This window comes from Carcharhinus amblyrhynchos, unplaced genomic scaffold, assembly GCF_965287045.1.
Source record: "Carcharhinus amblyrhynchos unplaced genomic scaffold, sCarAmb.v2.hapA scaffold_649, whole genome shotgun sequence".
Classification (NCBI taxonomy): Eukaryota; Metazoa; Chordata; class Chondrichthyes; order Carcharhiniformes; family Carcharhinidae; genus Carcharhinus; species Carcharhinus amblyrhynchos.
Window position 1 is genome coordinate 27,861 of NW_027650389.1, and position 22,387 is coordinate 50,247.

The 22,387-nt window shown below is 52.0% G+C and overlaps 1 protein-coding gene across 1 annotated transcript; it reads right to left on the reverse strand.

The window, feature by feature from the left end:
* Positions 1–1,886: 1,886 nt before the first annotated feature.
* LOC145339743 (thioredoxin-related transmembrane protein 2-like) lies at positions 1,887–21,958 on the reverse strand. Its single transcript, XM_080184269.1, has 8 exons — positions 21,697–21,958; positions 19,476–19,536; positions 18,389–18,502; positions 15,593–15,669; positions 11,688–11,794; positions 10,363–10,428; positions 6,550–6,679; positions 1,887–2,644 (listed from the first exon to the last, which is right to left on the reverse strand). The coding sequence occupies exons 1-8, from the start codon at positions 21,883–21,885 to the stop codon at positions 2,483–2,485; spliced, it is 906 nt and encodes a 301-aa protein (XP_080040395.1). The 5' UTR covers positions 21,886–21,958; the 3' UTR covers positions 1,887–2,482.
* Positions 21,959–22,387: the final 429 nt, after the last annotated feature.

Here is a 22,387-nt window from a genome sequence, read left to right on the forward strand (position 1 = left end):
TAAAAAGGGTAGCAGGCAAAAGGCAGGGAATTATAGGCCGGTTAGTTTAACGTCTGTTGTTGGAAAAATGCTGGAATCCGTCATCAAAAAAGAAATAGCGAGGCACCTAGAATAGAATTGTTTGATCGAGCAGACGCAGCACGGATTCGTTAAGGGGAAGTCGTGTTTGACAAATTTATTGGAATTCTATGAGGATGTGACTAGTGCGGTAGACAGAGGGAAACCAGTGGATGTGGTGTTTCTCGATTTTCAAAAGGCATTTGATAAAGTGCCTCATAAAAGGTTGCTTCAGAAGGTTAGGGTGCATGGAGTTGGGGGTAAGATGTTAGTGTGGATAGAGGATTGGCTGTCTAATAGGAAGCAGAGAGTTGGTATCAGTGGGTGCTATTCTGATTGGCGGTTGGTGACTAGTGGAGTGCCGCAGGGATCGGTGCTGGGGCCTCAACTATTTACCATTTATATAGATGATCTGGAGGAGGGGGCTGAGTGTAGGGTGACAGAATTTGCTGATGACACGAAGATAAGTGGAAAAGCAAATTGTGCAGAGGGTGTGGAAAGTCTGCAGAGGGATCTGGATAGGCTGAGCGAGTGGGCGAGGACCTGGCAGATGGAGTATAATGTTAGCAAGTGTGAGGTTATCCACTTTGGCAGGAATAATAGTATGAGGGATTACTATTTAAAGGGCAAAAAGCTGCAGCATGCTACGGTGCAGAGGGACCTGGGGGTCCTTGTGCATGAGTCGCAAAAACCCAGCCTGCAGGTGCAGCAGGTGATCAAGAAGGCGAATGGGATGCTGGCCTTTATAGCGAGGGGGATAGAATATAAAAGTAGGGAGGTCTTGCTGCAACTGTACAGGGCATTGGTGAGGCCGCACCTGAGTACTGTGTGCAGTTTTGGTCGCCGCACTTGCGCAAGGATATTTTGGCCTTGGAGGGAGTGCAGAGGAGGTTCACTAGGCTGATACCGGAGATGAGGGGGTTGGACTATGAAGAGAGACTAAATAGACTGGGTCTGTACTCGTTGGAGTTTAGAAGGATGAGGGGGAATCTTATAGAGACGTATAAGATAATTAAGGGGATGGATAGGGTAGAGGTAGAGAGATTCTTCACGCACAGAAAGGACAGCAGGACTAGGGGGCACAGCCTCAAGATAAGGGGGGGGAGCAGTTTAGATTGGAGTTGAGGAGGAACTTCTTCACTCAAAGGGTGGTGAATCTCTGGAATTCTCTGCCCGTTGAAGTGGTGGAGGCTGCCTCGCTAAATATATTTAAGTCACGGGTAGATAGGTTTCTGATAGACAAGGGAATCAAGGGTTATGGGGAGAAAGCGGGAAAGTAGAACTGATCCACTTCAGATCAGCCATGACCTTATTGAATGGTGGGGCAGGCTCGAAGGGCTAGATGGCCTACTCCTGCTCCTATTTCTCATGTCCTTATGCAATGTCCCTATCAAAGTTAGTTAAAGTAAAATTAAAGTTTATTTATTAGTGTCATAAGTAGGCTTACATTAACTCTGCAATGAAAATGTTGTGAAAATTCCATAGTTGCCACACTCCAGTGCCTGTTTGGATACACCGCGGGAGAATTTAGCACATCTTTTGGACTGTGGGAGGAAACCGGAGCACCCGGAGGAAACCCACACAGACACGAGGAGAATGTGCAGACTCCACACAAACAGTGACCTGAGCCGGGAATCGAACCCAGGTCCCTGGTGCTGTGAGGCAGCAGTGCTAACCCACTGTGCTACCACCCTCCCACCAAGCTCAGGTAGCGGGATGGCTCTGTACACATTACTCTGGAAAAGGGGTGAAGAACGGGGAGAAGGTGATGAAGGCTGCGGGCATAGAGAACGCTGAGGAGGCGACGGCGACGAGGCTGGACAACACCGTGGCTAGCTAACCATTCTTTTTAATAAATTACAGCGAAGGTAATCATGTGTAAGTATTCACAACGTACAGTGATTGCAGAGTCTGTCTGGGCAACCCACCCACACAAACCCTCTCCCGCCCACTCACACGTAAGCTGCGGAGGCCAGTGTCACTATGGGAGACGCGGGGTAAGAGAGGGGGCAGGGGAAAGAGAGAGGAGGGGGTACGAGAAAGGAGGGGGACATTTGTCAAGCGTTCTTGGGAAGGGTGGGAGTCTATTGATGCTGGGATCTTGCTGTGCATGCAACGGGTCCCCAAATTAGATGGAGAGGGGAAAGGAGCTGGGGGACGGAAGAGGGTTGGGGAGAGGGGGCTACAGCACGGCGTGCTACTCAACAAAGTAGGGGAAGGTAACTCCCGCCTGTAGTTCGACGCGGAGCACCCTAATGTGGAAGGGGTCGGGGAGAGAATGGACCATGCTGGGAGATGCCTGAGTGGTCCGCTGGTCGCTGAGGGGCAAGCTGGCAGTGAATCTCCCTCCCGTCTCTCTCTCTCTCTCCCGGACTTGGAGCAGATCTTTCCCACCTCCAGCCCAACCACTGCGCCTGCAGCCCCGTCATCTGTCTTTCTTGCTCTCCTCCTGGGCATTATCCTGCTGCTGCTCCCCATCCTCCTCCGCCTCAGCACTCTCCTCCGGGATGGTGTCCGCCCTCAGCTTCATGGATTTCTTCCCACGCTGGTACAGCTCGTTCAGGTTAAACTCCCGGATCAGATTCTCCTTCAGCACCCAGAACAAACAACAGACACCGGGGCGTGAGTTACAGACTGGAATCGAATCGAGGGGTTCGGGGCGGTTTATATATAGAATAACAGATACCCGGGAGTGAGTTACAGACTGGAATCGAATCGAGGGGTTCGGGGCGGTTTATATATAGAATAACAGATACCCGGGAGTGAGTTACAGACTGGAATCGAATCGAGGGGTTCGGGGCGGTTTATATATAGAATAACAGCTCCCCGGGAGTGAGTTACAGACTGGAATCTAATCGAGGGGTTCGGGGTGGTTTATATACAGAATAACAGATACCCGGGAGTGAGTTACAGACTGGAATCTAATCGAGGGGTTCGGGGTGGTTTATATATAGAATAACAGATACCCGGGAGTGAGTTACAGACTGGAATCTAATCGAGGGGTTCGGGGTGGTTTATATATAGAATAACAGATACCCGGGAGTGAGTTACAGACTGGAATCTAATCAAGGGGTTCAGGGTGGTTTATATATAGAATAACAGATACCCGGGAGTGAGTTACAGACTGGAATCTAATCGAGGGGTTCGGGGTGGTTTATATATAGAATAACAGATACCCGGGAGTGAGTTACAGACTGGAATCTAATCGAGGGGTTCGGGGTGGTTTATATATAGATTAACAGATACCCGGGAGTGAGTTACAGACTGGAATCTAATCGAGGGGTTCGGGGTGGTTTATATACAGAATAACAGATACCCGGGAGTGAGTTACAGACTGGAATCTAATCGAGGGGTTCAGGGTGGTTTATATATAGAATAACAGATACCCGGGAGTGAGTTACAGACTGGAATCTAATCGAGGGGTTCAGGGTGGTTTATATATAGAATAACAGATACCCGGGAGTGAGTTACAGACTGGAATCTAATCGAGGGGTTCGGGGTGGTTTATATACAGAATAACAGATACCCGGGAGTGAGTTACAGACTGGAATCTAGTCGAGGGGTTCGGGGTGGTTTATATATAGAATAACAGATACCCGGGGAGTGAGTTACAGACTGGAATCTAGTCGAGGGGTTCGGGGTGGTTTATGTATAGAATAACAGATGCCCGGGAGTGAGTTACAGACTGGAATCTAATCGAGGGGTTCGGGGCGGTTTATATATAGAATAACAGATACCCGGGAGTGAGTTACAGACTGGAATCTAATCGAGGGGTTCGGGGTGGTTTATATATAGAATAACAGATACCCGGGAGTGAGTTACAGACTGGAATCTAATCGAGGGGTTCGGGGTGGTTTATATATAGAATAACAGATACCCGGGCGTGAGTTACAGACTGGAATCTAATCGAGGGGTTCGGGGTGGTTTATATATAGAATAACAGATACCCGGGAGTGAGTTACAGACTGGAATCAAATCGAGGGGTTCGGGGTGGTTTATATACAGAATAACAGATACCCGGGAGTGAGTTACAGACTGGAATCTAATCGAGGGGTTCGGGGTGGTTTATATATAGAATAACAGATACCCGGGAGTGAGTTACAGACTGGAATCTAATCGAGGGGTTCGGGGTGGTTTATATATAGAATAACAGATACCCGGGAGTGAGTTACAGACTGGAATCTAATCGAGGGGTTCGGGGTGGTTTATATATAGAATAACAGATACCCGGGAGTGAGTTACAGACTGGAATCTAATCGAGGGGTTCGGGGTGGTTTATATATAGAATAACAGATACCCGGGAGTGAGTTACAGACTGGAATCTAATCGAGGGGTTCGGGGGTTATATATAGAATAACAGATACCCGGGAGTGAGTTACAGACTGGAATCTAATCGAGGGGTTCGGGGTGGTTTATATATAGAATAACAGATACCCGGGAGTGAGTTACAGACTGGAATCTAATCGAGGGGTTCGGGGTGGTTTATATACAGAATAAAGTAAAAAGTCTGACAACACCAGGTTTTAGTCCAACCTATTTATTTGATAATATACTCACAAGCTTTCGGGTTAGCCCCTTCGTCAGGTGAATGGAGAGTTCTGGCCTCAGACAGAGCATATAAAGCACAGACAGTTTAGAGATTACTCCATTCACCTGACGAAGGGGCTAACCCGAAAGCTTGTGAATCTATTATCAAATAAATAGGTTGGACTAAAACCTGGTGTTGTCAGACTTTTTACTGTGTTTACGCCAGTCCAACGCCGGCATACCCACATCATTATATACAGAATAACAGACACCCGGGAGTGAGTTACAGACTGGAATCTAATCGAGGGGTTCGGGGTGGTTTATATACAGAATAACAGACACCCGGGAGTGAGTTACAGACTGGAATCTAATCGAGGGGTTCGGGGTGGTTTATATATAGAATAACAGATACCCGGGAGTGAGTTACAGACTGGAATCTAATCGAGGGGTTGCAGTGAGTTACAAACTGGAATCTAATCGAGAGGTTCGGGTTGGTTTATATATAGAATAACAGATACCCGGGTGTGAGTTACAGACTGGAATCTAATCGAGGGGTTTGGGGTGGTTTACATATAGAATAACAGATACCCGGGAGTGAGTTACAGACTGGAATCTAATCGAGGGGTTCGGGGTGGTTTATATATAGAATAACAGATACCCGGGAGTGAGTTACAGACTGGAATCTAATCGAGGGGTTGCAGTGAGTTACAGACTGGAATCTAATCGAGAGGTTCGGGTTGGTTTATATATAGAATAACAGATACCCGGGTGTGAGTTACAGACTGGAATCTAATCGAGGGGTTCGGGGTGGTTTATATATAGAATAACAGATACCCGGGAGTGAGTTACAGACTGGAATCTAATTGAGAGGTTCGGGTTGGTTTATATATAGAATAACAGATACCCGGGTGTGAGTTACAGACTGGAATCTAATCGCGAGGTTCGGGGTTTATATATAGAATAACAGACACCCGGGAGTGAGTTACAGACTGGAATCTAATCGAGGGGTTCAGGGTGGTTTATATATAGAATAACAGATACCCGGGAGTGAGTTACAGACTGGAATCTAATCGAGGGGTTCGGGGTGGTTTATATATAGAATAACAGATACCCGGGAGTGAGTTACAGACTGGAATCTAATCGAGTGATTCGGGGTGGTTTATATATAGAATAACAGATACCCGGGAGTGAGTTACAGACTGGAATCTAATCGAGGGGTTGGAGTGAGTTACAGACTGGAATCTAATCGAGGGGTTCGGGGTGGTTTATATATAGAATAACAGATACCCGGGAGTGAGTTATAGACTGGAATCGAATCGAGGGGTTCGGGGCGGTTTATATATAGAATAACAGATACCCGGGAGTGAGTTACAGACTGGAATCTAATCGAGGGGTTCGGGGTGGTTTATATATAGAATAACAGATACCCGGGAGTGAGTTACAGACTGGAATCTAATCGAGGGGTTTGGGGTGGTTTACATATAGAATAACAGATACCCGGGAGTGAGTTACAGACTGGAATCTAATCGAGGGGTTCGGGGTGGTTTATATATGGAATAACAGATACCCAGGAGTGAGTTACAGACTGGAATCTAGTCGAGGGGTTCGGGGTGGTTTATGTATAGAATAACAGATACCCGGGAGTGAGTTACAGACTGGAATCTAATCGAGGGGTTCCGGGTGGTTTATATACAGAATAACAGATACCCAGGAGTGAGTTACAGACTGGAATCTAATCGAGGGGTTCGGGGTGGTTTATATATAGAATAACAGATACCCGGGAGTGAGTTACAGACTGGAATCTAATCGAGGGGTTCGGGGTGGTTTATATATAGAATAACAGATACCCGGGAGTGAGTTACAGACTGGAATCTAATCGAGGGGTTCGGGGCGGTTTATATATAGAATAACAGATACCCGGGAGTGAGTTACAGACTGGAATCTAATCGAGGGGTAGTTACTGACCTCGGAGAATGTCCAGGACACCGCCCGTCCCTTTTTGTCAATGAGTGGGCGCCTCATTGATTCCTTCCCTCCCTGGAAGAGGATCAGGGTGGGCAGCTGCTTGCTCAGGGGTGACGTACTGACCTTGTACCTGGACAGAGAGAGACAGACAGGCAGACAGTGAAGCAGAAAGAACATTGCAGTCGCCTTCCAAGGTGTGGACATTCAGGAATTCTGCCCACCTCACTGCACAGTGGGTGATACACTGACGTCCACCGACTTGAGACACCAATAAAATAAACTTTAAATCCAGGAGAAATGGGAGATGGAGAGAGGGAGAGAGTTTCTTTTTTATTTCTCCCTGGGATAGGGGCGTCACTGGCTGGGCCAGCATTCATTGCCCATCCCCAGATGCCCTTGGAGGGCAGTTGAGAGTCACCCGCATTGCTGTGTCTCTGGAGTCACATGTAGGGGTAAGGACGGCAGATTTCCTTCCCTACATTGAACCAGATGGGTTTTTCCGACAATGGGTCATCAGTAGATTCTTAATTCCAGATATTGTTTATTGAATTCAAACTCCCGTGGTGGAATTTGAACCCGGGTCCCTAGAACATTAGCTGTGTTTCTGGATTAACAACCTAGCGATTATACCACTGGGACATCACCTCGGGAAGAGAAAAGGACTTTAAAGACAAGGAAAGGAATACAGACGTTTCAGTTTAAAGTATGAAGATTGCAACTTTGGCTGAAATCCACAAACCCTAGAACACCAAACGCTTTCATTTGCCATCCTATTTTGGTCTCTTTTGCAAATGCTTGTGTGTTCTCTTGTGGGGTGGAACGATGGTTAGCACTGCTGCCTCACAGCGCCAGGGACCCCGCTTCAATTGCCGGCTTGGGTCACTGTCTGTGCGGAGTCTGCACAGGTTCCCTCCGGTTGCTCCGGTTTCCTCCCACAATCCAACGATGTGCAGGTTAGTGGGGGGGGGGGGGGGGGGGAGGGGGGCGTGCCTCCCTCACTTCCCTCAGGGAGGTGAAGGAGGCACGTGAAAATGAGTTGTGGATATAGGGAGGAGTCAGCGAGAGAGCACGGAGGGTGTGATGAACTTTGGCAGATAAGGCAAAGGAGACTCCAAAGAGATTCACAAATACATAAAGGGCAAAAGATTAACAAAGGAGAGGGCGTAGGACTTCCTGAGGATCAATAAGGTTATCTATGTGCGGATCCACAAGAGATGGGTGAGATCCTAAATGAAGATTTCTCATCAGTATTTACTGTTGAGAAAAGCATGGATGTTAGGGAACTTGGGGCAATAAATAGTGATGTCTCGAGGACTCTACATATTAGAGAGGAGGAGGTGCTGGAAGGGATCCGTGGGACCTGATGAAGTGTATCCCAGGACATTGTGGGAGGCTAGGGAGGAAATTGCGGGTCCCCTAGGCGAGATATTTGAACCATCGATAGTCACGGGTGAGGTGCCTCAAGATTGGGAGTGGGAAATGTTGTGCCTTTGTTTAAAAAGGGCTGCAGGGAAAAGCCTGGGAACTATAGGCCAGTGAGCCTCACATCTGTGGTGGGTAAATTGTTGGAAGGTATTTTGAGAGACAGGGTCTACAGGCATTTAGAGACGCAAGGACTGATTAGGGACAGTCAGCATGGCTTTGTGAGTGGAAAATCATGTCTCACAAACTTGACTGCGTTTTTTGAAGGGGTAACCAAGAAGGTAGATGAGGGCAGTACAGTAGATGTTGTCTACATGGACTTTAGCAAGACGTTTGACAAGGTACTGCATGGGAGGTTGTTGCATAAGGTTAAATCTCACAGGATCCAGGGTGAGGTATCTAAGTGGATAGAAAATTGGCTTCTTGGTGGTTGTAGAGAGTTGTTTCTCAAACTGGAAGCCTGTGACCAGCGGTATGCCTCAGGAATCGGTACTGGGTCCACTGTTACTTGTTGGGAGGCGTGGTTAGTCAGTTTGCAGATGACACCAAGATTGGTGGCATAGTGGACAGTGAGGAATGTTATCTCCAATTGCAACAGGATCTTGATCAATTGGGCCAGTGGGCTGACGAATGGCAGATGGAGATTAATTTAGACAAATGCGAGGTGATGCATTTTGGTAGATTGAACCAGGGCAGGACTTACTCAGTTAATGGTAGGGCGTTGGGGAGAGTTACAGAACAAAGAGATCGAGGGGTACAGATTCATAGCTCCTTGAAAGTGGAGTCACAGGTGGACAGAGTGGTGAAGAAGGCATTTGGCATGCTTGGTTTCATCGGTCAGAACATTGAATACAGGAGTTGGGACATCTTGTTGAAGTTGTACAAGACATTGGTAAGGTCCCACTTGGAATACTGTGTACAGTTCTGGTCACCCTATTATAGAAAGGATATTATTAAACTAGAAAGAGTGCAGAAAAGATTTACTAGGAGGTTACCGGGACTTGATGGATTGAGTTATAAGGAGAGGCTGGATAGAACAAAGAACAACCCAGCACAGGAAACAGGCCCTTCGGCCCAACAAGCCCGCGCCGCCGCATCACCCTACACCTATTCTACCCTGCATATCTACAAATAGAACCCCTAACTTAGCCAGATTCAGTGGAGAATAGTGTCAATTTGGTAAAACCAATCAGCCTAAGAGCACATCTCTGAGATAGACTGGGACTTTTTTCTCTGGAGCGTAGGAGGCTGAGGGGTGATCTTATAGCGGTCTATAAAATAATGAGGGGCACAGATCAGCTAGATAGTCAATATCTTTTCCCAAAGGTAGGGGAGCCTAAAACTAGAGGGCATAGGTTTAAGGTGAGAGGGGAGAGACACAAAAGAGTCCAGAGGGGCAGTATTTCCACATAGAGGGTGGTGAGTGTCTGGAACGAGCTGCCAGAGGCGGTAGTAGAGGCGGGTACAATTTTGTCTTTTAAAAACGTTTAGACAGTTACACGGGTACGATGGGTATAGAGGGATATGGGCCAAATGCGTGCAATTGGGTCTAGGTTAGAGGTCAAGAAAAAGGGGCAGCATGGACAAGTTGGGCCAAAGGGCCTGTTTCCATGCTGTAAACCTTCATGACTCTAACGGAAACCTGCTTGGGAGGGAATTCCGGTCTTGCCTCAGTGGAGCTACGAAATTCCACCCATAGTCATTTTCCCATGGACGGGGAGTTGAAAAATTAGAGGACACGGGTTAAAGGTGAGAGGGTAAAGATTTCAAAGGGACCTGAGGGGGTAACTTCTTCACACCGAGGGTGGTGAGTAACCGGAACGAGGCGGGTACAATAGCGACGTTTTAAAAACCATTTGGATAAATACATAGATGGGAATGGATGAGAAGGATATGGGCCAAAGGTGGGTGTTTGGGACTGGCTGGGAGGGCAGCATGGATGCGCTGAAGGGCCTATTTCCTTTCTGTGTTGCTCTGACTCTAAACCATGCAAAATACTGGCTCAGACACAACGGGAGTCTTGTGTTCAGCTCCGCTATCTCGGAAGGTTACGCGGGCATTAGGGAGAGGGAGAGTGCGGACGCAGAGTCACGACAAGGGTTTGCGAGGATGCGGACTGGTGAAAGAACCAGGGTTGTGGAAGGCACAGTCTGAGAGTGAGGTGGAAGGGGATTCCATCAGAGCTTTCCAGAGGGAATAGGATGGTTATCTGGAGAGGGGAGGGTGTCGGAGTGACAAAGATGGCGACCGTTAGGGGGAGCTGGGGTAGTTTTCTCCCCAGCAGAGACAGCATGGGTAACAATGGGCTGAATGGCCTCCTGTTGCACATTATTCACTCCGGGGTTCAGGCTCTCGGTCCAAGGATTAAGGGGTTACGTCAAAACAACTCACTTTTCAGAGATCTCGGAGTAACGCCCCACATCAACCTTTCCGAACTTCAACCCTGCACAGCTGTACCTGAGAGAGGGGAGAGAGAGAGAGAGAGAGAGAGAGAGACACAGAGCAGGGGAGAGAGAGAGACAGACAGAGCGGGAGGGAGAGAGAAAGAAAGCGAGAGGAAAGACAGACCGGGGGAGAGAGAGAAAGAGACGGAGAGAGAGCGAGCAAGAGACGGAGAGAGAGAGAGCAAGAGACGGAGAGAGAGAGAGCAAGAGACGGAGAGAGAGAGAGAGAAAGAGAAAGAGACGGAGAGAGAGAAAGAGAAAGAGACGGAGAGAGAGAAAGAAAAAGAGACGGAGAGAGAGAAAGAGACGGAGAGAGAAAAAGAGACGGAGAGAGAGAAAAAGAGACGGAGAGAGAGAAAAAGAGACGGAGAGAGAGAAAAAGAGACGGAGAGAGAGAAAAAGAGACGGAGAGAGAGAAAAAGAGACGGAGAGAGAGAAAAAGAGACGGAGAGAGAGAAAAAGAGACGGAGAGAGAGAAAAAGAGACGGAGAGAGAGAAAAAGAGACGGAGAGAGAGAAAAAGAGACGGAGAGAGAGAAAAAGAGACGGAGAGAGAGAGAGAAAGAGACGGAGAGAGAGAGAGAGAAAGAGACGGAGAGAGAGAGAGAGGAAGAGACGGAGAGAGAGAGAGAGGAAGAGACGGAGAGAGAGAGAGAGGAAGAGACGGAGAGAGAGAGAGAGGAAGAGACGGAGAGAGAGAGAGACGGAGAGAGAGAGAAAGAGACGGAGAGAGAGAGAGAAAGAGACGGAGAGAGAGAGAGAGAAAGAGACGGAGAGAGAGAGAGAGAAAGAGACGGAGAGAGAGAGAGAGGAAGACAGAGAGAGAGGAAGACAGAGAGAGAAAGAGACGGAGAGAGAGAGAAAGAGACGGAGAGAGAGAGAGAAAGAGACGGAGAGAGAGAGAGAGGAAGACAGAGAGAAAGCGAAATGGGAGAGTGTCAGAACAAATCACCATCAGCCTGATCCAAATAACTCTCACTACAACAACCGAGTAATCATCCCTCCTGCTCACTGCCCCCATACCCCTGCACTACACCCCCCTCGCACTTTCCCGTTCCCCCAGCACTCCCCCCTCACCCCTCCCGCACTCCCCCCATCCGTCCGCCTGCCTTCCTTTCCCTATGTCCCTCATGCACCCACACCCCCCTCACCTCCCCTCCCCCCGGTGGTTGGATCCCACCTCCCCTCCCCCAGCCCCTGCCACCCACTCCCTCTCGCTGTCGGAGCTGGCCCAGCCTCGGGGAGCGGCAGGGGGTGGGGTGGAGCTGCTCACTTGAGGGAAAGGTCAGCGTAGACGGGAGCAAAGGACTGACACTCCGAGGACCAGTTGGCGAAGAATTCAACCAGCCAGATAACCCTTCGATCCTTCTGTAGTTCCTCCTGTCAGGGTCAGGATAGAGGCAGTGTCAGCACAACACAGATATTCTGGAACATTCCCAGTCGCCATGTCCCTCCCACCTCCTCACAGCCACCCAGCTCCCTCACACGCCACATAGGGAAGGACCAGAATCCAGGAGCAAACACTCTCACAGCCCTGAGAACGCTCATCATCCTGTAACCTCCTCCACCCCTCCCTATCTCTGTAACCCCCTCCACCCCTCCCTATCTCTGTAACCCCCTCCACCCCTCCCCATCTCTGTAGCCTCCTCCACCCCCTGCCTATCTCCGTAACCTCCTCCAGCCCCTCCACCCCCTCCCTATCTCTGTAACCTCCTCCGCCCCTCCCCATCTCTGTAACCTCCTTCACCCCCTCCCTATCTCTGTAACCTCCTCCACCCCATCTCTGTAACCTCCTCCAGCCCCTCCCTATCTCTGTAGCCTCCTCCACCCCCTCCCTATCTCTGTAACCTCCTCCAGCCCCTACACCCCCCTCCCTATCTCTGTAACCTCCTCCGCCCCTCCCCATCTCTGTAACCTCCTTCACCCCCTCCCTATCTCTGTAACCTCCTTCACCCCATCTCTGTAACCTCCTCCACCCCTCCCCATCTCTGTAACCTCCTCCACCCCTCCCTATCTCTGTAATCTCCTCCAGCCCCTCCACCCCTCCCCATCTCTGTAACCTCCTCCACCCCTCCCTATCTCTGTAACCCCCTCCAGCCCCTACACCCCCTCCTTATCTCTGTAACCCCCTCCAGTCCCCTACACCCCCTCCCTATCTCTGTAACCTCCTCCAGCCCCTACACCCCCTCCCTATCTCTGTAACCTCCTCCAGCCCCTACACCCCCTCCCTATCACTGTAACCTCCTCCAGCCCCTACACCCCCTCCCTATCTCTGTAACCTCCTCCAGCCCCCTACACCCCCTCCCTATCTCTGTAACCTCCTCCAGCCCCCTACACCCCCTCCTTATCTCTGTAACCTCCTCCAGCCCCTACACCCCCTCCCTATCTCTGTAACCTCCTCCAGCCCCTACACCCCTCCCTATCACTGTAACCTCCTCCAGCCCCTACACCCCCTCCCTATCACTGTAACCTCCTCCAGCCCCTACACCCCCTCCCTATCTCTGTAACCTCCTCCAGCCCCCTACACCCCCTCCCTATCTCTGTAACCTCCTCCAGCCCCCTACACCCCCTCCTTATCTCTGTAACCTCCTCCAGCCCCTACACCCCCTCCCTATCTCTGTAACCCCCTCCAGCCCCTACACCCCCTCCCTATCTCTGTAACCCCCTCCAGCCCCCTACACCCCCTCCCTATCTCTGTAACCTCCTCCAGCCCCTACACCCCCTCCCTATCTCTGTAACCTCCTCCAGCCCCTACACCCTCTCCCTATCTCTGTAACCTCCGAGATCTCTGTGCTCCTCCGATTCCGGCTTCTCATGTATCCCCGTTCGCAGTCGTGCCTTCAGCTGCCTGGGAGGCCCCAAGTTCAGGAATTCTGTCCCCAAAACCGTTTTAGACCATAAGACATAGGAGCGGAATGAGGCCACTCGGCCCATCGACTCTGCTCCCCCATTCAATCATGGCTGATATTTTTCTCACCCCCATTCTCCTGCCTTTTCCCCATAACCCCTGATCTCCTTATTAATCAGGAACCTATCTATCTCTGTCTTAAAGACACTCAGTGACCCGGCCTCCTCTGTGGCAAAGAGTCCCACACATTCCCCACTCTCTGGCTGAAGAAATTCCTCCTCATCTCTGTTTTAAAGGATCGTCCCTTTACCCTGAGGTTGTTCCCTCTGGTTCTAGTTTTTCCTACTAGTGGAAACACCCTCTCCACGTCCACTCTATCCAGGGCCTCGCAGTATCCTGTAAGTTTCAGTAAGATCCCCCCTCATCCTTCTCCCTTTGTGTTCCTGATTTCCAAAGCCTTTCCCCATTTAGAAAATAGTCTATGCCTCCATTCCTCCTTCCAGAGGGCCTAACCCCACTCTCCTAACTTGTACAAGTTAGACCCCCCCCCTCACCATTTCAATTCTACCTGTCCCTTTCCCTCTTGTATTCTAACCCTCTCGACATGAATGCTAAATTGTATTTGCCTTCCTAACTGTCGACTGAACCTGCGCGTTAACCTTAAGAGAATCTTGAACAATGACTCCCAAGTCCCTTTGTGTTTCTGACTTTCCTACACATTTCCCATTTAGAAAATAGTCTACACCTCCACTCCTCCTTCCAAAGTGCATAACCTCACACTTTTCCACATTGTATTTCCATCTGCCACTTCTTTGCCTCGCCTACCCTGCAACCCCCCCGCTTCCTCAATACTACCTGACATAAGAACATAAGAACATAAGAAATAGGAGCAGGAGTAGGCCATCTAGTCCCTCGAGCCTGCCCCGCCATTCAATAAGATCATGGCTGATCTGTCGTGGCTCAGTTCCACTTTCCCGCCCTCTCCCCATAACCCTTAATCCCCTCTCTTATCAAGAACCCATCAACCCACGTCTTAAAAATATTTAGCGAGGCAGCCTCCACCTCTTCAACGGGCAGAGAATTCCAGAGATTCACCACCCTTTGAGTGAAGAAGTTCCTCCTCAACTCCGTTCTAAACCGCCTCCCCTTTATCTTGAGGCTGTGCCCCCTAGTCCTACTGTCTTTTTTGAGCGGGAAGAGTCTCTCCACCTCTATCCTATCCATCCCATTCATCATCTTATACGTCTCAATGAGATCTCCCCTCATTCTTCTAAACTCTAACGAGTACAAGCCCAGTTTATTCAGCCTCTCCTCATAGCTCAATCCCCTCAACTCCGGTATCAGCCTAGTAAACCTCCTCTGCACTCCCTCCAGGGCCAAAATATCCTTGCGCAGGTGCGGTGCCCAAAACTGCACACAGTACTCCAGTTGCGGCCTCACCAATGCCCTATACAGCTGCAGCAAGACCTCCCTACTTTTATATTCAATCCCCCTCGCTATGAAGGCCAGCATCCCATTTGCCTTCCTGACCACCTGCTGCACCTGCAAGCTGGGTTTTTGCGACTCATGCACAAGGACCCCGAGGTCCCTCTGCACCGTCGCCTGCTGCAGTTTTTCGCCACGTAAGTAATAGTCCTTCCTACCATTATTCCTACCAAAGTGGACCACCTCACACTTGCCAACATTAAATTCCATTTGCCATTTCCTGGCCCATTCGCCCAGCCTATCTAGATCCTTCTGCAGACTCTCCACACCCTCCGCACAATTTGCGACCCTCTACATATCTTTGTATCATCTACAAACTTAGCAACAGTTCCTTCCTCCAAATTGTTAATGTACATTGTAAAAAGTTGTGTTCCCAGCACTGACCCCTCAGGCACACCACTAGTCACCGGCTGCCATCCTGAAAAAGACCCCTTTATCCCCTCTCTCTGCCTTCTGCCAGTCAGCCAATCCTCTATCCATGCCAGGGTCTTATCCTTAACACCAGGGGCATTTAACTTATTTAACAGTCTCCTATTTGTCAAAGGCCTTTTGGAAATCTAAATAAATCACATCCACTGGTTCTCTTTTATCTAACTTCCTTGTCACCTCCTCAAAGAACTCTAACAGGTTTATCAGACATGACCTCCCCTTGACAAAGCCGTGCCGACTCAGTCCTACCTTATGCACTTCCATCGCGATCTCATCTTTAATAACGGAATCTAGAATCTTGCCAATGACCGATGTCAGGCTAACTGGCCTATAATTTCCCGTCTGCTGCCTCCCTCCCTCCCTCTGTGATGGAGACACTGCCAGTGGCGCAGTGGTAAGACCAGCGATAGACTTACATTAATGGTTTTGTCGCTCAGATACGTGATGTACTCAGGTCCCATGTAGAGGGGAGGTTTACAGGTCATCAGGAACACTGTCGAGAGAAGGAAGACAAGGGGAGAGGGGGTGGTAAGTGCAAATTGTCAAGTGCCACGGGCAAGGTATGCCACTCTCCATGCCCAGCCTGCTCCCTCCTCTCAATCTGCCGCTTTCTGTCCAGGGTTACACTCCCTCAGCTCGGTGTGTGGCCCAGGTAGTGAGTGCCAGCAAGGGAAGACAATAACCTCTCCCTCAATGTCAACAAAACGAAGGAGATTGTCATCGACTTCAGGAAGCGTAGAGGGGAACATGTCCCTGTCTACATCAACGGGGATGGAGTAGAAAGGGTCGAGAGCTTCAAGTTTTTATGTGTCCAGATCACCAACAACCTGTCCTGGTTCCCCCCACACCGACACTATAGTTAAGAAAGCCCCACCAACGCTTCTACTTTCTCAGAAGACTAAGGAAATTTGGCATGTCCGCTACGACTCTCACCAACTTTTACAGATGCCCCATAGAAAGCATTCTTTCTGGATGCAGAGGGAAGCAGACCCTCCCTTCAATTGCCCCAATGTACTCTATGAACGGTATGCTTTTCATTGCATTCCAATACATGTGACAATCAAATCAGAAGTATTTCACTCCAGGGTATCCTTTCCTGCTCTGTCCAAGACCATAAGAAGTTACAAAGGGTTGTGAATGTAGCCCAATCCATCACACAAACCAGCCTCCCATCCATTGACTCTGTCTACACTTCCCGCTGCCTCGGGGAAAAGCAGCCGGCATAATTAAGGACCCCCCCACACACACCCCGAACATTCTCTCTTCCACCTTCTTCCATCAGGAAAACATACAAAAGTCTGAGGTCACGTGCCGACCGACTCAAGGACAGCTTCTTCCCAGCCGCTGTCTGACTTTTGAATGGACCTACCTCGCATTAAGCTGATCTTTCTCTGCACCCTCGCTGTGACTGTAGCACTACATTCTGCACCCTCTCCTTTCCTTGTCCCCATGTACTCTATGAACGGTATGTTTTGTCTGTACAGTGTGCAAGAAACGTTACTTTTCACTGTACGTTAATACACATGACAATAATAAATCAAATCGAAAGGTATTTCATTCCAGGATATCACAGGAGAATGGCTGGAGGAATGAAGAGCTTCAGATACATGGATATGAAGGGAAGGCTGACTGGGTCTCCTTGGAGGGAAGGGGGCTGAGAGGAGATTTGATAGAGAGAGGTTCAAAATTATGATGGGGTCTCAATAACGCAGGGGGTGGGGGTAAGTGGGGGTTGGGGGAACTGCTCCCACGGACATGGTGGAATGAACCAAGGCTCCTTAGGCAGCACCTTCCAAACCCACCACCTCTACCATCTAGAAGGACAAGGGCAGCAGATACCTGGGAACACCCCCACCCGGAGGTTCCCCTCCGAGTCACTCACCATCCCGACTTGGAAATATATCGGCCGTTCCTTCACTGTCACTGGGTCAAAATCCTGGGAACTCCCTCCCTAACAGCACTGTGGGAGTACCTACACCACATGGGGACTGACTGATGTCCAATAACAATCCTGGAACTCCCTCCCTAACAGCACGGTGGGTGTACCTACACCACACGGGGACTGACTGATGTCCAATAACAATCCTGGAACTCCCTCCCTAACAGCACGGTGGGAGTACCTACACCACACGGGGACTGACTGATGTCCAATAACAATCCTGGAACTCCCTCCCTAACAGCACAGTGGGTGTACCTACACCACACGGGGACTGACTGATGTCCAATAACAATCCTGGAACTCCCTCCCTAACAGCACTGTGGGTGTACCTACACCACACGGGGACTGACTGACGTCCAATAACAATCCTGGAACTCCCTCCCTAACAGCACTGTGGGTGTACCTACACCACACGGGGACTGACTGATGTCCAATAACAATCCTGGAACTCCCTCCCTAACAGCACTGTGGGTGTACCTACACCACAGGAACTGCAAGTTGTTCTTTATTCATTCCTGGGACACAGGGGTCACTGGCTGGGCCAGCATTTATTGCCCATCCCTAGTTACCCCTTGGAGGGCAGTTGAGAGTCACCCACATTGCTGTGTCTCTGGAGTCACATGTAGGCCAGACCAGGGTAAGGACAGCAGATTTCCTTCCCCAGATGGGTTTTTCTGATAATGGGTCATCAGTAGATTCTTAATTCCAGATATTTTTTATTGAATTCAAATTCCATCATCTGCCGTGGCAGGATTCGAACCCAGGTTTATTTTCGAAATGGGGAGAGAATCAGAAATCAGAAGTGCAAAGGGACCTGGGAGTCCTTGTTCAACATTCTCTTCAGGTTAACATGCAGGTTCAGTTGACAGTTGGGAAGGTAAATGCAATGTTAGCATTCATGTCGAGGGGGCTAGAATACAAAAGCAGGGATGTACTTCTGATTGGTAAGGAGGTTAGAGGTTACGGTGAAAAGGCGGGAGAACAGGGTTGAGAAATGTATCAGCCATGGTGAAGTAGACTCGATGGGTTGAATGGTCCAATTCTGTTGCTATATCTTACGGGTTCCCAGAGTGCTTGCTGAGTTTTTAGATACCAGGCTGGCGATAACACCACCCAGCCATCAGCTCCCTCTCAAGGGGCAATTATGGACGGGCAATGAATAATGCTTTAACCCCGAGGAGGATTGAGGTGATGGCAGATAAAGCAAAGGCAGGAGAAGCAGAACCATTTCCCCATAGCGGGTGAAGGGGTTGCCAACCGGAGAGTTACTGACCTACGCACAGGGTGAGGTAGAGCAGTCCCATGCGGATGTCCAGACGGAAGAACAGGATGAGGTTCGCCACCTTACTGAACATAAAAATATTCCCCACATGTTGTTCCACCGTGACTGCATCCATCGAGACGGGGGAGAGCGGGCGAGAAGACGAAAGAACGATTATAACAAGAATCTATTAAAAGATTTGGCAAGCTAATACCAAATGACATTTTCTCATTCTGTCCCTCGAATCTCTACAGAAACCTCAGAGAGTAGAATCTCACAAAACATAGTCCCAGAGGGAGCGCCGCACTGTCAGAGGGTCAGTGCTGAGGGAGCGCCGCACTGTCAGAGGGTCAGTGCTGAGGGAGCGCCGCACTGTCAGAGGGTCAGTGCTGAGGGAGTGCCGCACTGTCAGAAGGTCAGTGCCGAGGGAGCGCCGCACTGTCAGAGGGTCAGTGCCGAGGGAGCGCCGCACTGTCAGAGGGTCAGTGCCGAGGGAGCGCCGCACTGTCAGAGGGTCAGTGCCGAGGGAGCGCCGCACTGTCAGAGGGTCAGTGCCGAGGGAGCGCCGCACTGTCAGAGGGTCAGTGCCGAGGGAGCGCCGCACTGTCAGAGGGTGAGTGCTGAGGGAGTGCCGCACTGTCAGAGGGTCAGTGCTGAGGGAGCGCCGCACTGTCAGAGGGTCAGTGCTGAGGGAGCGCCGCACTGTCAGAGGGTCAGTGCTGAGGGAGCGCCGCACTGTCAGAGGGTGAGTGCTGAGGGAGTGCCGCACTGTCAGAGGGTCAGTGCTGAGGGAGCGCCGCACTGTCAGAGGGTCAGTGCTGAGGGAGCGCCGCACTGTCAGGGGGTCAGTGCTGAGGGAGCGCCGCACTGTCAGGGGGTCAGTGCTGAGGGAGCGCCGCACTGTCAGGGGGTCAGTGCTGAGGGAGTGCCGCACTGTCAGGGGGTCAGTGCTGAGGGAGCGCCGCACTGTCAGAGGGTCAGTGCTGAGGGAGTTGGATGTCCTTTAGTGGCTGTGAATTGCTTATGGCAGAGCATCAGACAAGCGTTGTGCTGAGTAATGACTCCCTTCCCCCCGTCTCCCTGGAACGGCACAACTCACTCGATCGCCGGTTCTTCATCATCACAATTGCACTCAGGAACATCAGGATTTCCACTTCTCTCTGCGGCAGGTTAGAGAGAGAGAGTGGGATCAGAATCAGAGGAGAAAACAGACCCCACCGTTCACCAAGATACCCCAAAAATCCCTCTCTACTCCCCCAATACCCCGTCACCAAAATCCCCCTCTACCCCCCAATTCCCCAATCCCCTTACTCCCCCAATTCCCCATCACCAAAATCCCCCTCTACCTCCCCAATACCCCGTCACCAAAATCCCCCTCTACCCCCCAATTCCCCAATCCCCTTACTCCCCCAATTCCCCATCACCAAAATCCCCCGCTACCCCCCCCAGTTCCCCCCAACCCCAAAATCCCCCTCTGGCAACATTCACCCCAATATGTCCAAATACATCCTCACCCCGATACCTGCACCACTCAGACACACCGTGCTCAGCCCAATCCCCACTCCGTCCCATTCACCCCGTACCCTCCACCCCACCCCACACACCACTCCCCCCAGCGATCACGCCTCCCTCCCCGCGATCCCCCTCGTCCTAGATCCCACCTCCTCCTCGGCCCAGATCGCGCCCCCCCCCCATCTCACTCCCACTCCCTCAAATCCCTTCTCTATCTTCAGATTCCCCTTCCCTCTCCCCCCAGAACCCCCCTCCCTCCCCCTCCAGATTTTCCCCCTCTCTCTCCAGATCCCCCCTCCCCCTGCCCCCAGATCCCCCCTCCCCTTCCCCCCAGATCCCCCCTCCCCCTTCCCCCAGATCCCCCCACCCCTTCCCTGAGATCCCCCCTCCCCTTCCCCGAGATCCCCCCTCCCCCTGCCCCCAGGTCCCCCCTCCCCTTCCCCCAAATCCCCCCTCCCCTTCCCCCAGGTCCCCTCTCCCCCTAGATCCCCCTTTTCCCAGCCCCCAAATCCCCCTGCCCCCAGATCCCCCCTCCCCTTCCCCCAGATCCCCATCCCCCTGCCCCCAGGTCCCCCCTCCCCTTCCCCCAGCCCCCAAATCCCCCCTCCCCTTCCCCCAGGTGCCCCCTCCCCCTAGATCCCCCTTTTCCCAGCCCCCAAATCCCCCTGCCCCCAGATCCCCCCACCCCTTCCCCCAGATCCCCCTCCCCCTGCCCCCAGGTCCCCCCTCCCCTTCCCCCAGCCCCCAAATCCCCCTGCCCCCAGATCCCCCCTCCCCTTCCCCCAGATCCCCCCTCCCCCTAGATCCCCCTTTTCCCAGCCCCAAAATCCCCCTGCCCCCAGATCCCCCTCCCCCCAGATCCCCCCCGCCCCCAGATCCCCCCTACCCCTGCCCCCAGATCCCCCCCTACCCCTGCCCCCAGATCCCCCTTCCCTCCAGACCCCCTCCCCCAGATCCCCCTTCCCTCCAGACCCCCTCCCCCAGATCCCCCTTCCCCCCAGACCCACCCTCCCCCTAGGTTACACCTCCCCCTCACCCCAGAACACCCCTTCTCCCCCCGATCCCATCTTTCTCTCCCTCTAGATCTCCCCTCCCTCTCCTCCTCGCCCCAGACACCCCTCCCCCTAGATACCCCCCCAGACACCCCTCCCCCTAGATACCCCCCCAGACACCCCTCCCCCTAGATACCCCCCCCAGATACCACCCCCAGACACCCCTCCCCCTAGATACCCCCCCAGACACCCCTCCCCCTAGATACCCCCCCAGACACCCCTCCCCCTAGATAACCCCCCCAGACACCCCTCCCCCTAGATACCCCCCCAGACACCCCTCCCCCTAGATACCCCCCCAGACACCCCTCCCCCTAGATACCCCCCCAGACACCCCTCCCCCTAGATACCCCCCCAGACACCCCTCCCCCTAGATACCCCCCCAGACACCCCTCCCCCTAGATACCCCCCCAGACACCCCTCCCCCTAGATACCCCCCCAGACACCCCTCCCCCTAGATACCCCCCAGACACCCCTCCCCCTAGATACCCCCCAGACACCCCTCCCCCTAGATACCCCCCCAGACACCCCTCCCCCTAGATACCCCCCCCAGACACCCCTCCCCCTAGATACCCCCCCAGACACCCCTCCCCCTAGATACCCCCCAGACACCCCTCCCCCTAGATACCCCCCCAGACACCCCCCCCCCTAGATACCCCTTCCCCCTCCCCCAACAGACTCCCCCCTCCCTCTCTCGCCCTCCAGATCCGGCTCCCCTCCCCTTCTCTCCCCCCCCCCGGCCCCCTCCATCTCCCTCACCCAGTCGAAGTCACACGGGTTGCCATCCTCCCTGTCGCTGGGGAGGCTGCGGCAGAGCGGCGGCAATTTGCGGGCGGCCAGGAAGGCCAGGCTGAGGGCGGCCGAGGCCAGGTAGTAGGGGCGGAACAGCCAGCGGGAGAAGCGGGGCAGGTGGTACAGGAAGGCCAGCAGCGGGGTCACGATGGCCATGGCGCCCAGTCCCAGCAGCGGCCGCAGGCTCCGAGGGCCCGACTAGGCCGCGTCACCATGGCGACCGCCCGCCCCGGGCCCCGCCCCGCGTCCTCCCATTGGCCGCGCCAGGTTAGGGCCCCGCCCCCGACCGCTCAGACCGGCTGCCATTGGTCCAACCGCACGTCTGTCAAAAGGTCACGGCTAAAGTTCAAGGTCTGTATTATCTCTTATATAAAGATTCTATTTGAAAGGAAATAATCGCCCCCTCATCATTATAAATACTGCGGATGTTTGAATTATTAACCCGGGTATAGGTTTATTTCTTTTATTGGCTTTAATTTTTATTTTTTATTGACCAGCTCCGGGATTTGCAGTCGAGCCAATGACAACCACGCCCAATCTCCGCCCCCTCACCACCATTGGCTGACATCGTCCTGATTGACAACCGGCTCAGACGGTGGAGGGGCGGGTGACAAGGAACCGTTTCCACATCTCATTGGCCGTTTCACCTCGTTGCGAT

What these genes read in the sequence shown, in the direction of transcription:
- LOC145339743 (XM_080184269.1), bottom strand. Translation starts at nt 21,885, where the DNA reads ATGGCCATCGTGACCCCGCTGCTGGCCTTCCTGTACCACCTGCCCCGC. An exon ending in GATGAAGAACCGGCGATCGA is followed by an intron (nt 18,503 to 19,475) that starts GTGAGTTGTGCC and finishes CGATGGATGCAG; the next exon opens with TCACGGTGGAACAACATGTG. An exon ending in CTACCTCACCCTGTGCGTAG is followed by an intron (nt 15,670 to 18,388) that starts GTCAGTAACTCT and finishes TTCTCTCGACAG; the next exon opens with TGTTCCTGATGACCTGTAAA.